Raw genomic sequence first — 13,512 nt, forward strand, 5'->3', positions numbered from 1 at the left:
ATAAGGATGGTAGTGTTCATTTCCAAAAGGAAATTTCCCTGGGTAGAGTTTTGGATGCAACATTGGACTGTGATTCAGAAATGAGTGGGAGCTGCAAGGGCTACTTTGCTTTGTCATATAAATTGGTTTAGCTTCAGCAAAATGAATAGGAGCTACAGGTATTTCCATTAGATGATGGCCCAGATTGCATATGTATTCAATATGTATTATTTACTTTAGGTTTCTCAAAACAAGCAGCTATTTCACTTCCAAAGAGTCTGTATGAACAATGTATTTCAATTTTTAAATCATGCAGACCAGCATTCTTTGAGCTTTCCTTTGAATGTTTGCTATGTCCAGATTCAAAGCAAACTTCATTTCAACTCAGTGAGTTCAAATCAAAATCACATAAAACCATAAACTTCACATAGTATACCTGACAAAACTGTAAGCCAGTTCTGACTGGCCCTATCCCAAAACCACAATGGTTTTGACATCCAGCCAGGTGTAATCAAAATATCTAGGATGCTAGCTGGACCTGTGGAAAACACAATATGGAGTTTTGATTTTACAACAAAACCCTAACCAGATGATTTCTGCATGGTTCAAAGGATCAGCCCAAAGACATCAGTTGAGCCAGGGCCAGAAACTACAGGGGGGGAAAAAAAAAGTGTGAAAAAGAAGAAATAATTATGCTAATGGGGATTTAATAAACAGCTCAACATTTGCATAACTCCACAAGTAAACACAAGTATTTGGAGCTCATGATTGCAAGTGGGATCTGTCCCTGGCTCTTTTTGCCATTCTGCCATGCACCCTGAAAGGATGGGAAAGCAAGTGATGGCCATGAGTGCACAGCAAAGCAGAGTCCAGCCTCATATGGAGCACATGAAAGTGTAACTGAGCCACTTGCCACGTGCCCCTCTTTATTCACATCAAACGTTTGCTATTTCTTCAACACAGCAGTAGGACATAAAGATGCTGCTCTCAAACAACAGCCTATTCCACCCCAGCACTGCCAGGATTTATTCCGAAGGCATAATTCATAGATTTAGCCCTGAAATGCATTCTGATATTATACCCAAATACACAAAATGCACCTTCCAGGAGAAACAGCAGCCAAACACAACCTGCTAGACAGCCAGCATAAAGAAAGAGCTTAAAAAACACCTTATTCCCTTCCTTCTGCAAACACCAGCCTCACTAAAACTGAAAGACATTTTAAATCTACAGCAAAATCTCCTGTCTACAGCTTCCACACTGCTGCTCACGAAAGTGTGAAGGCATTATAGACTGATAAGTGCTTTAACAGCCTGCATACCCATCCACTGGAGAGCAAGGTTAAACAAATACAGTAGCCAGCAGATTGTTGTTGGCTGCACACTTGGGTTCCTGAACTGCCTGTCTCTAACTTGAACCATCAAAGTCCACAACAGCAAAGCTCACACATAACTGCTGGCCAAGGCTGGCCATGGGGGTGCTGCAGCAAAGGAAAACAATCCCATCCCATAAGTTTTTACCACCAGTGAGTAGATCAGAAGCTTTATGTTTCATAGCTGAGTTTTGGTTTGGTTTGGTTCCCCTTTCCTTTGACTGAAGCTTTACATTTGGAAGCAGCGGGCTTCAAAAAATCAATTTGTCAAAGGCTGAATGTGCTCCATACATTGGGAGGTTATTCAATGTGTATTTTAATTGTTATATTACTGGATCCAACTCACTGAATTCATTGCTGTTTGGCTGGTTTGGCACTCCTGCAGGGCAAAGCAGGATAGGGCTTGTTAAAATCCACTTGGTAATTTCCCCTCCTTCCTTCCCAAAGCTGGTCCTATAAATTTGCTTGGATGAAGAAAGCACACAGCTACTTAGAGAAACTTAACAACAACAACAAATCCCTAAAGAACTTCAGCTCAATGAGTTCTCCACCAGAATCACACACTGGCTGAGGTGAACAAAGATGCTTAGAAGCACTTGGGCAACATTGCTGGTAGGAAGAGAGATGAAGGGGGAAAAAAACTAAGTCGCATCTTTTTCAGCTATCAAAGAGGAAAAAAACCACAACCCTTTCATTTCCAGCACAGTAGGAGTTGACCCTTAGTACCCCTCTACCTAACCCCACCTCTTCTGCACTACCCCAAGTGCACAGGGGACACAGGAGCAGCTTACAAGAGATGTGACACAACACAGGTGCCACCACCAGCTCTGAGGGTTGCTCCCTGAGCTTTGCCTGCAGCTGAAGCCAACAGCCATGCAGTGGTTAATGTCAGCTCTGGCCACATGATCACATGCAGGAAAGGTCAAAAGAGTGATTTTTCATTTTAAAACATCTGTGTGCTTAAAGAACAAAACTTTCTCATGTGCAGAAAACCAGGGGTTTCCAGTGCTTTTATTTCCAGACTTCAGAGTCATGCTTTTCAGCTTTGTTTAGGGTTATGGGCCATGTAAACACGCTGTGTAAACCACACGCATCACACAGCCTTTCCACATGCAAGGATAACTGGGGGTGCAAACTTCCCTCTCCCTGCCTCCTTTTCCCTTTCCAAGCTGCTCAGCTTCCCACCCCACACTCCCAGCAAGCCAGCCAGACACCCAGTTGTTTTCCCTTCCTATAGGAAGACATACACATGCCTCTAATCCTAAGGGTATAAGTCTGCTCTGGGCTGTCAACAGGCCTTAATTGGATACATCCAGGGAGATGATACATTGGGAAGAGGCCCTGGATTTAACAGTGAGAGGGAAAGCTGTGGCAGGGCTCCCAGGGAGCGTGGTGGGGGGCACAGTGGGGGGCAGAGAGGAGAATTGCCATGGGCTGTCCTGGGGAGCTGCCTGCAGCTGCCCCTCATCAGGAGATGCCTTTTGGGTTCCCATCCAAGTAGTCAGCCCTGGCTGAGCATGCACTAATGAATGTAAAACCCCATGGATTGTTTTTCTTAATACCTGAAGGCCTGGCTTGTGGTATTTGATGCAGAAGGCTCCCCCTTGCTTCATGGGGTTTTTCCAGGAGAAACTGCAGAAGAACGAAATTGCTGCTGCATAAACAAATTACTTTGAAATTCCTCTGAATGAGTTGGACCATCCAGGGGAGTCCTTAGAGCACTGACCAACTCCTTCCTCCAGCCCGTGCAATTCTTCACCCAAGTAAAGGTTGGGTTGAAGGTGGCTGGGGAAGCCTCTAACCTCAGAACAGCCCTGGTTGCTTTGATGAACCTCAACCTCCAACAAATTAAGCCAAAAGATGACTTGCAACATATCATCCTTGATGTCTCAGGCTAGTAGAGGCATGCCCAGACACTCCCAGCTGCTCCCAAAATAAGTTACTGAGTGATTAAAGTACGAGCATCGTCTGTGAGAGGAAGGTTCCTTCAGCCTCACTGACTTCCAGGAACAGGCTCCAGGAGAACGGGCTGTGGGCACAGGGAACTGAGGAACTCACAAATGCCCAGGCTTTGCCTTTCCTGCCAGAAACAAACACTGGGAAACAGTTCCATACCATGAGGCTTTCCTTTTCCAACATGTAAGGGTCACAATGTGAACACAGTGCTGCTGGAACAGATTTGTTCTGATAGAAAGGCAGATTTTTCAAAGCTACTTGGATGTAAAAAGATGGAAAGGAGGTTCTCTCCACCCCATGCTTCAGCTTCTCTCTCTCTGCAGAGACCTCTCTTTGCTCAGAGCACTGGTGGTTAATTACCAGAAAAATGGGGAAATAAGATTCACTGCCCAAAGTGCTAAGTGTAAGGATTTTGGCCCAATGACCAAAATGGCTAAGCAGAACTTGACGTTCTCCTAAATGAGGGCTTCTCCCAAGCGAGTAGATACATCCACACAGAGGCAGATCATAGCTCTGATCACACAGATCACCATTTCCTGGCTTAGATTACAATTTGCAGCCAGAACCTGAGGCTACATTGGAAACCAAGGTGATGGGCAGGCTCCTGCTGATAGCAAGGGAGCTGGGCCCACTCACCAGACAGGAGAATCATCTCTTCTTATCAGATTCACCACTGGAATGACCTCAGAGGAAACAGTAATCCTCCAACTTCGCAGGAATTATTTCCAAAAATGAGCATGGATTTGGGGTTCCTCAACAGTGTTCTAAGGCAGCACAATTCAGGAGAGGTTCAGAACAGCTCAAGAGTTTAGCCAAATAGTCCCCACTTCTATTTTGTTTGGGTTTTTTTTCATTTGACTGGGGGGCTGGGGTTTTGTTTGGGTTTTTTTGGTTGGGTGTTTTTGTTGGGGGGTTTTTTTGTTGGTTTTTGGTTTACTTTTTTGTTTTGGTTTGGTTTGGTTTTTTTGGTTTTTGTTTGGTTGGCTTTTTAAAGCAGCTGCTTGTTTGCAGGTGGGAACAAAGGGTTTGACTCTAGAGATCTTCAGGACAGTGCTGCACCATCCTCCAAAACCCACGCCTTTTAGTGAAATCTCAAGATGAACACCCTAAAAATCATTGGCATTCAAACTACGAGGTCTCTTATGACAATGTGGGCTAAAATGCCTACAGTACTCTGAACAAGTAGTGGAGACATTTAAAAGGAAAAATAAATTCTCCACCCCTGGCATGAGAAAGTTTACTTTCAGGCTTAAAGAAATGATTGTGTGGTTTTGGGGATGGCATTCCGTTCTGCTGAAGAATAGCACCCTGCCTGCCTGTGTATCTGTGGCTTTGTAGCTACATTACAATCCTGGAGAGCTCTGTTTACATATTTTACATGTTTTCTGCTGCAAAACATGAAACCAAATTACACAGTAATGCCCGTGATGGCTTCACTCTTGCACCCTTTTTCCATGCCTTCTTTCCAATCACTTGCTTTAATTCTATCCAAAACAATCAGCTGGCTATTTTTAACTGCATTCGATTGACCAGCAATGTTCCAGCCAGGTTTATTTCCCACTGTTGCAGTGGGAAATCATGGAAAAGCTGATGAAGCTACATGCCAGGCGGGCAGGAAGAAGATGGCCAGGGCAGGGGTGGGATGCAAACTGCCGAGAAGCCTTCAGGCAGGAACAAAGCAGACGTGTTGGTGCATTTATGCAAAAATCCTTCTGCTCTGAATGGAGAGGCACCCATGACAAACAACCCGGATGGGATGCAGGAGAGCTATCCCACGCTTAGGGCTGGACATGCTCTGCATCTAAACACTCCTGAGCAGCAAGAGCAGACGGAGAGAGTGGCAGGTTGAGGGGCAAGGGCTGAGGAGGGGGGGTCTCCTTTCAGATGAGTGCACACTAACGAGCACTACCCCTGTCGTGGGGTCCTGTTTTTCAGCTCCCTGATGCCAGGGGGGTCCAAGTTGTTTTCTGTTGCTGTGTGTAATCTGGGTGGGTGGCTGGGTATACAGCAGATATGATCATAAAATGCTAAGTTACTTCCTAAAGAAGCATGTAATCCTTATTATTATCCAAGACAATATTCCTTTCTTGCCTTTCTTCTTGCTTCTAGCAACAGCAAATGGCATGGAATTCTGCTCTCATTTCATTAGTGGTAAATGTCTCCTGGTCCTAGGAAGACAGGACCAATTTCCGGCACCTGAGGATTTTTGGTTGACCTTCATCTCTGAAAAGGTCAGACTGAACCTGTCTGAAAGTACTGTTGGCTGCTTTGCTCTCTGCATCATCCTTTGTTTCTTTTATCTATTTTCTCTACAGTACACAAAGGGAACACAGTGTACCAGCCCCTGGTACTCACTGTTCTGTTTCCCTTAGATGACTTGCATATGTGTTCTTGAAAAATTATTCTAAAAACTAAGGGGGGAGGGGAATGGAAAGAAAAAAATATCCCTTGAGTGTTTGGCAAAATTGCTTGGAATCTCCTCTGACATCTCATTGTGTTCTCTCTGTCCTCCCCTTACACAAATCAGCCAGAGGCTACAACACCAGCCATGGGGTCTGCTGCTTTACTACTGTCAGGAGCAAAGGAGCACTGGAAGACGTGGGATGGAGGGGTGAGAGGGAAAGAATCCCTGTCCTGTCCTAGCAGGGAGCAGTTTTCCATGTGATGGGAAGCATCCCCTTTTCTCCAGCCCAACCTGGATTGACTTTAAGGGTAACACTTTCCCAGCCACCTTTCTGCATCTGAGTCTTTTTCTAGGAAGACTAGAAAATCCCATTTCTCAGTTTATTTTGCTTCAGAGACCTCCCCAGAGCACGAAGATTATTCCTGAGCAGGAGCCATGGCACTGATGTTAGCACACATCTTTGTAGCATCCCTCAGCCTGGTGTGGGACCTTTGCTGGGACGACCTCCTCAAACGAGGCAAAGATGCAAATGCAAACATGCAAATAAGGATCAGTGGAATTCCTTTGGCTGAAAAGTTACAAAATCCATCTTTTCCAGCAAGACAGGTGGAAAACAAGGTTTCCAGACATTAAAACAAGGAGCTGGTGGAACAGTTTTCCATTTCTTTCACATTGGGAATGAACAGCCAAACCATGCTAGGATAAAGCCTGGTTAATTCACAGATGAGAGGATGTGAGGTGGCTGACAGCTAAAATGCAGATTTAATGACCCCGAGCCCCTTCCAGGTCTCTGTTCCCAGACAGTGACTCTTGGAAGGCCCTGAAGATTTTTCTTTTTATTCAAGATATGAATGTTTCCCCTTCAAAATTTCTTGAATTTCCTGGTTCTGGGGAACTCTACCTTTCTGTGCTCCAGTTTCCACCTCTATTAAATGGAACGAAGATCAAGCAGTGTGGCTGTGATAACGCTTCATTAAACCCTGCACATTGAAAAAAAAATATGAAAAATATAATCACATAAGCCAAGGAAGGAGCATTCCAGCCTGAATTTGCCTGATGGTTGGGGCCAGGCTCATGATGCAACTCTCCATACTTCAGGCAAAAGACCAAATTGGCTGGTCTGTAGTATCCAGGGGAAGGCTGAAATGAAGACAAAGTTTTGGACCCCCTTGAGCTAATTTTAGACTTGCAGACTTTGTAACATAAGCTGAAGCCTTTTGGTGGATCTGCCAGTAATGGAAATGAGCTCAGATGCATACAACAAACCTACATTCCTCTTGCAACAGCCTGTGCACAGTGTCCAGTTCATATTTTTCCAGAACTGGTTTCAGATCACTCATGGTTCCCCCATTAATGTTTTTTCTTAGTGGGATTCTGCCCTCATCCTCCAGAGCTTAGCGGTTGAAAGCCTGGCTCAGCTATAAATAACAAAGACATTTGCAAAGCAAATCATCTTATTAAAAATGGGGATTTTTTATCCCTCCAACCACAACAAAACTCTTACCACTGAAGAGCAACAGGGCTTGGCTGTGAATTGGGAAGTTCAAAAAGGGCCACTTGCAGAGCCGACAGACAGACACCCTCCCTCTTCTCAGCACGATCATCCCAAAGGAAAGGAATGGCTTCTCCATTAAAAGTTGCAGGTTTCCTCTCTTCCCACTCCTGCTCAAGATTACTCTATCTGTTGGCTTCGCTGGATCTTTGGGGAATTACCTTCAGTGTTATATTTATTAGCCAGAATAAAATTGCATGGCAGAGAACTTCATCATCTTTCTCTTCAATTTTCTTTCGGTATCTCCTTACCACTCTTGGAGCTCTTGCTCTGCCATGGTCTTTATTCTAGTATTCAGCATATTTGCATGCTTCTGTCTTCTCCTTTTGTGGACTATTTCAAACATACTGCAATTCTAGATATCCTTCTGCTATGGGGGAAGAATAAGTTTGCTGCAGTGAGACTGGATGAGTGCAATTGTGGGAACTCTAACAGGGGGAGGAGGGGGCCTCTGTTTGTGGGAAAGATGTAACAAGAATCCTCTTCCACAACTTCTTACTCCATAGCAGCCCCTGTGGGGTACCCCAGAGGAGATCAGGGTGTGTTCATTAGACCATTAGTCCAGGAATGAAAACGAATCCCAGGACCTGCCTGTGCCCAGCAGCCTCAAGAAAGAGCTCGCTTTTAGTTAACTGTGCCTGAGCTGTGTGGCTTTTTCTGCACAGGGGAGAACCCACCTCAAAAAAAAGTATAGAGAGAAAATAAAAAAAGAATTATATATATATATATATATAGTTACTTGGCTCTAAACAACTTCTGCACATCTGGGAGGATGTTCAATGAAAGCCATAGCTACTGAGGGACTGGCCTTCCAAATTACCAACACACACACCAAGTGCCAAGTGTTGAGCACACATTGCTGTGATAGGAGTAACAAGATCAACAGTAAGCCCTGTAAAGACCCATTAGCCTCTTTTTATAATTCTTCATTTTAAAGGCCAAAAGGAAAACTGCAGACAAAGCAGTTCTCCAAAAGCAGGAGTGCCACCAGCAAAAGGAAAGGAGAAATGGCATCTCCAAGGTTGCTCTGCACCCACCTCCTGCTGCTCCTTGCACCCCAGCCATGGAGCAACTCTCCTGAAACAGGCCTGTCAGAGGCTTTCTCTCAAGGCATGTCCAGATAGAAAAGATACTTTAGCAAAATACAGAAATCCCTCCTGCTCTGTACAACACTAAAAAAAACAAAAAAAAAAAAACAAAACAAAAAACCAAAAAAAAAAACCAAAAAAACAAACAAAAAAAACCCCACAAAACAACCAAAACAACAAAAAAAAAAAAAAAAACGACACTAAACAAGTAAGCTACTGCATTCACTCTGTGTAAAATGTGCCAAAACAAAACTGGTGTGCATTGAGAGTCAACTAAGACTGTGACTGAGTCAACTAAGGTAATTACAAGGCTCTGGTTTCTTGAGCTTTACAGGACATCATCCATTGACAGTGACCTAATCCACACTGCATGTTCCTACTTAACATTCCTCACAGAGATGATACAATGGGGATTCTCCAGGCAGGCCATGAGTTCACTTTTTAACTCATGTCTTCTCAAGCCCAAGACTGCTTACCCTGGTGTCAGGAGCATCAATAATCTTTAGCACATGAAATGTCCTGAGAAATAAACAGTGCTGTAGAAAACCCCACACAACCAGTACATTGGCAATGATAATATTTCACACACAGTGGATGGCAAGGAAAGGCTGATTACAAACTCACAGAGAGAGCAGGAGGAGAAAGAGAAGCCAAAGAGCATGCTAAGCCCTTATTGCTGAATTCCTTGTGCAGTCGACAACAGATACTGAGCAGCCTCTCTTCAGGATCTGTGGAGGATGCCAGATTAAAAAAATCAAACTGTAAAAATACCCTCCATTGGTGCTCACATTTCTCTGCTGCTGCAATGTTGCTGACTGGTCCTCTTTGGCTCTAAATATGATGCTGTCAGTACTGAGAATATTTCTTAATCAGCACTGAAGGGTGGCTGCCAGGAAAGTGGAAGTGGCTGTCTATCAGTCTCGTTTCTGCAGAAAGGATGACTGAATAAATGAGGGGGCTGCTTGACCTTTCAATTTTTCAAATGTGTATCTCTTCACCAAGACCGTGTCATTCTTTGTAAGCATTTTGTTGTTCAAACCAAATCCTATAACGTGAAGTGTTTAGGGTTTTTTCCCCTCCCTTATTATGCTCAGCAGCCTCATACTAACAAGTTCAGAGCCAGCAGGTAGGGTCCATCACAAAACAAAAGCAATTGTGTACACCCTGCTCCTAAGGAACAACCATGCAGGAATAGGCCATGTCTTAGCTGAATGGTGCACACAGGTGTGGGGTGGTCAGTCCAGAGAACCTTACAATAACCCTGCAATAACAAGGAAGTGTTCTCCAGATTGCACTCAAGAACAACCCTCCAAGACTCAGCAAGTGCGTGCAGGCAAATGAGAGACACAGCAAGGAACCAACCCATGATGCCTGTTCCTCAGGATCAGGAGGCAAAACTGACAGTGACAGAAATGGGTGTTGAGGTATCTAAGGACAAGAAGCATTTTAAATCATGAAGGATGTTTCAAAGGTTTTAAACCACCTGGAGAGCATTGGGGCAGTTAGAAGAAACAGGGAAGGCAAACAAACAGGTAGCTAATGTATTCTGTATATTGCTGTGTACTGCACTCAGGTATATCTTTCATGGCATTCTTGATGAGAAGACAACACAAATGCCCCTCTGATTAATCAGGAAACTACCCAGCAACAACACAAAAAGTTTGCACAACACCAGCAAGCATATAAACTACCCCAAAAGAGAGCTGGGTGAGGAAAAGTGTTGCTTCCATCAATACAAAAAACCTCTAAGGCTCAGTGCTTGTGCAGATAATGAAGCCAAACATATTTACACACCAGTGAACATTACAAGCAGTGATTAGAGGACATCTTAGGTTAATTTTCATCTCTGCTAGCTAACAGACTGATGACCTGCTACGCCACTGAACCTCTCTGGAGTGACAAGTCAGGTGCTTTCACAAGCCAAAGAGCCTGTCCTGTTCCTGGGTAAAACAAAGACTTTCTCAACATATATGATTAAAAAGGTCAATGAAGCCCATGCACTCAACCTGGTGTAGTAGGACCAGCTGAGCTAAAGCAAAAATTCCTTTTGCTGGAAGTAAATAGCACACTGTTATCTCCCCAGGGGCCAGGCAATAACATGAGGCATGTTACCATTCTCTCTGCTAGTGTGTGATATGCTAGTGCTCTGCCTATAAATACAACACTTTTTTTTTTTTTTTCCCTTTTTTCTTTTTTTTTTTAACAAGGCTTTGACAACTTCATTTCATCAGGGTACAACAAACAGGCATGAATTGTGGCTACACAGCAGAGCTTTCTGCTGTGTGTGCACGTGGTGGTGTTTCTGCCACCACAGGACAAGATGTTACTTACTGCACCACTGCATCCAGAGGAAATCAGGGCAGCTCAGGAACAGAGTGCTTGGGGAAATGGACACAAAGCAGCACCTGAACTGGGGACCGTGGGCTTTTGACTACTATAACACAGAGAGCTTGAAGGAAAAAAAAAAGTTACGAAGGAATTGGTAAGGGCCCAGAGGAAAGTTCCTTTTACAGTGCAAAATAATAAATGAGACCATGACAAAAAAGCAATACTGGGCTCAGGATTCTGCATTGGTACTATGCCAGCTGACCACGCTTTGTGTATTTAAAACTGACCTGGTCATTAATTTGTTACAGACTTGTGCAATGTGAACAAGGCCAAGACTCTTGGACAAAGATTTTTTTCTCTTGCAAGCCAACTGGAAATGCTTAGTGTTTACTATTCATGGAGAAATGTGCTTGTCACAGCTGTGACGTGGCATTTATCTCAGCACTGCCCACCCTGTACACCTCCCAGACAGTTAGATTGTAAGAACAACTTCGCTGCATCAAACCAAAAGTCCTGCTCTGCTCCAGCAAGGGGCAATGCTGGATGCTGAAGGAGGAATACACAAAGCAGTTCTTCCATATGATGACCCTTCCCATACTGAATCCTCTAAAAACCCAACACAAAGCAACGTGGGCTTTTCTTAGGCAGGGAGTTACAACTGGACTGTTGCATCTGCATCATGTACAGATCCGTTTTCCAGGCATCTATTCCATGTCTTTTTGAACTCATTTGTATTTGATTCTCTCAGGAACACAAAAGTAAAGTTATGGTAACTGGACCTATTTATGGTTCAAAGGAGACATGGAAGAAGGGGGTTAAAGCTAATGAATGGCTTTGGGAATGGACAGGACCTTTCTCAGAACAGAACAATAGGGTGCTTTTATGAAACTGGGAGACAGAAAACACAAAACTATAAAAAAAGAAAGATCACTCTTTTGTATTACTCAGCATAAGCCTTCAGAATTCATTGCCACAAGATAATGCCCTGTGCTAGCTGCAGAGAGCTGAACTAGTCCTTTAGGTGACAACAGCTTATTGAATCACTTAGGCCATAACTTCAGCCAGCTTTTGGCTGAATGACTGGAACTGAATTTCAATCACTGCTACCCAGGTACACACACAGAAAAAGAGGGAAACTGCTGTCAGGAACCTTTCTTGGAGAAGCAGTGAATTAACAAGCAGAACATCCCCCATGAACACTGACCATTTGGCTACACTCATGAATGTTGCTCCCTGCTGGACTTTGCTTTCTAGAAGAGGAAAGAGAGTCTCCTTCCTTACCTGGGTTGCTGCTGGCTGACCAATGACCACCCATCCTGGACACTGCTGGTCACTGTGGTGTGAGACAGAGACATTGGAAGCCCACTGATCAAGGAAGCCTTTGGGAGTGTAAACACCACAGTCTTTGATGCTGGTCATTTGCTCAAATTCCTCACATACTCCATCGCCATCGTGGAAATAACATCTGCTGGGTTCATCTGCCAGGAGAAAGCAGAGAAAAGAAATGACAAAGGACTGGTTAAATATCTGCAATCATGTCCTATCTATGACCTGATAACATCAGTGGTCATGTACTAGCCTGACCAGGTCACTGGGAACTGAAACATTGGTCACTTCTAGGCAACAGCAAGGTGATTTTAACAAAGCCAAGCAACAACAGGCAGCTTTTGTATTGGGCATCTCCCTCAGGATATTTCCTAATGTAAGGGATTTTCTGCTTATTTTAAATTCATCTCCATTTAAAAGAGTGGAAACAGAAGAAAGCAGAAACAGAAAATACATAGAGAGACAATGTGGGTGTTGGCATAATTCCACCAACTTGCATGGAAAAAAGCCAACAGAGGGCCTGGTCTACAATGTTTTTCCCTTCTTGTTTTTAAAAGATATCTGCAAAACAACAACAACAACTGTGAATTTAGGGCTGGTGAAAACTGCCAAGTTTACAGCCGTAGTGACCAACGGGCCAAACAGATTCTGTTTATCCAAAGCACAGATATATTATACATAGTGTGAGGGTAAGCTTGCCACATACACACACAGCTCCAACCAACATGACTCAGATTTGACCTGAAAGGATCAAAAGCAGCAGGAGACTTTATTATCCTTGTCCATTTATTCTGTGGCTTCTCTAATGAGACTGCCAACAAAGATGCCAAATTTTTGAGGTTGTTTCTGTAACACTGGCCCATTAAAAACTGAACTGAGATCCATCCACTTTTTTCAAACAGACTGTATAGCAATAATGACTTTCAGTCATTAGAGTACTCTGTGAAATGGAAACCTTTGACCTGTTGGTACCCTATTTTGTATTGTATTATCATTGCCAGTCCCCAGAGGTATCCAGTTCTGACAGCCTGTTGTATTTTTGTCTGGCAAATAAGCCTGCTGAAAAAAACGGTAGGAAATTAGCCAGAGCTGCTAGCTGGACTGATGGAAACAATCCCTAAGGAGAATCCTGTCGGCAGCATTGGACTATCTCGAGCTAGGTGTCAGAAAATCCAACGGATGCTCAATTTTGAGCTATTTCCAAACTACTAAATCCCCTGTTTATTTTTCCTCCTAGTTTACACAGTGAAATACCATCATGAGCCAGGAAAAAATCAGTTTATTGCAATTCAATTATTTAATGACTTTCACTCCTTTTCCCTTCCCTTCCTCCCAGACCCCTCTGCAGATTTCCAGGTCCTTAAGAGAGTGTGAGTTCGAAAGAACGGAGAAGTCTATCAAGGGAAAATGCCATTATAGTTTCATTTCATCACAACCTCTCTGTGAATGTGGATAAGAATAGAAAACTGTGCATTTGCTTGGCCAGTACTCTGAGCTGGCAAGAAGC

General features: G+C 43.7%; 1 protein-coding gene across 1 annotated transcript in view; it reads right to left on the reverse strand.

Annotated features, from left to right (window-relative positions):
• The window catches only part of PAPPA (pappalysin 1), a 179,910-nt gene that overhangs the window by 64,312 nt on the left and 102,086 nt on the right, over nucleotides 1-13,512 (reverse strand). Inside the window, exon 10 of the mRNA XM_071766589.1 lies at nucleotides 11,961-12,157. Within this exon, the coding sequence (XP_071622690.1) occupies nucleotides 11,961-12,157 (197 nt within the window). The remainder of the gene's footprint in view (nucleotides 1-11,960; nucleotides 12,158-13,512) is intronic.

This window comes from Heliangelus exortis, chromosome 22 (assembly GCF_036169615.1).
Source record: "Heliangelus exortis chromosome 22, bHelExo1.hap1, whole genome shotgun sequence".
Lineage (NCBI taxonomy): Eukaryota > Metazoa > Chordata > Aves > Apodiformes > Trochilidae > Heliangelus > Heliangelus exortis.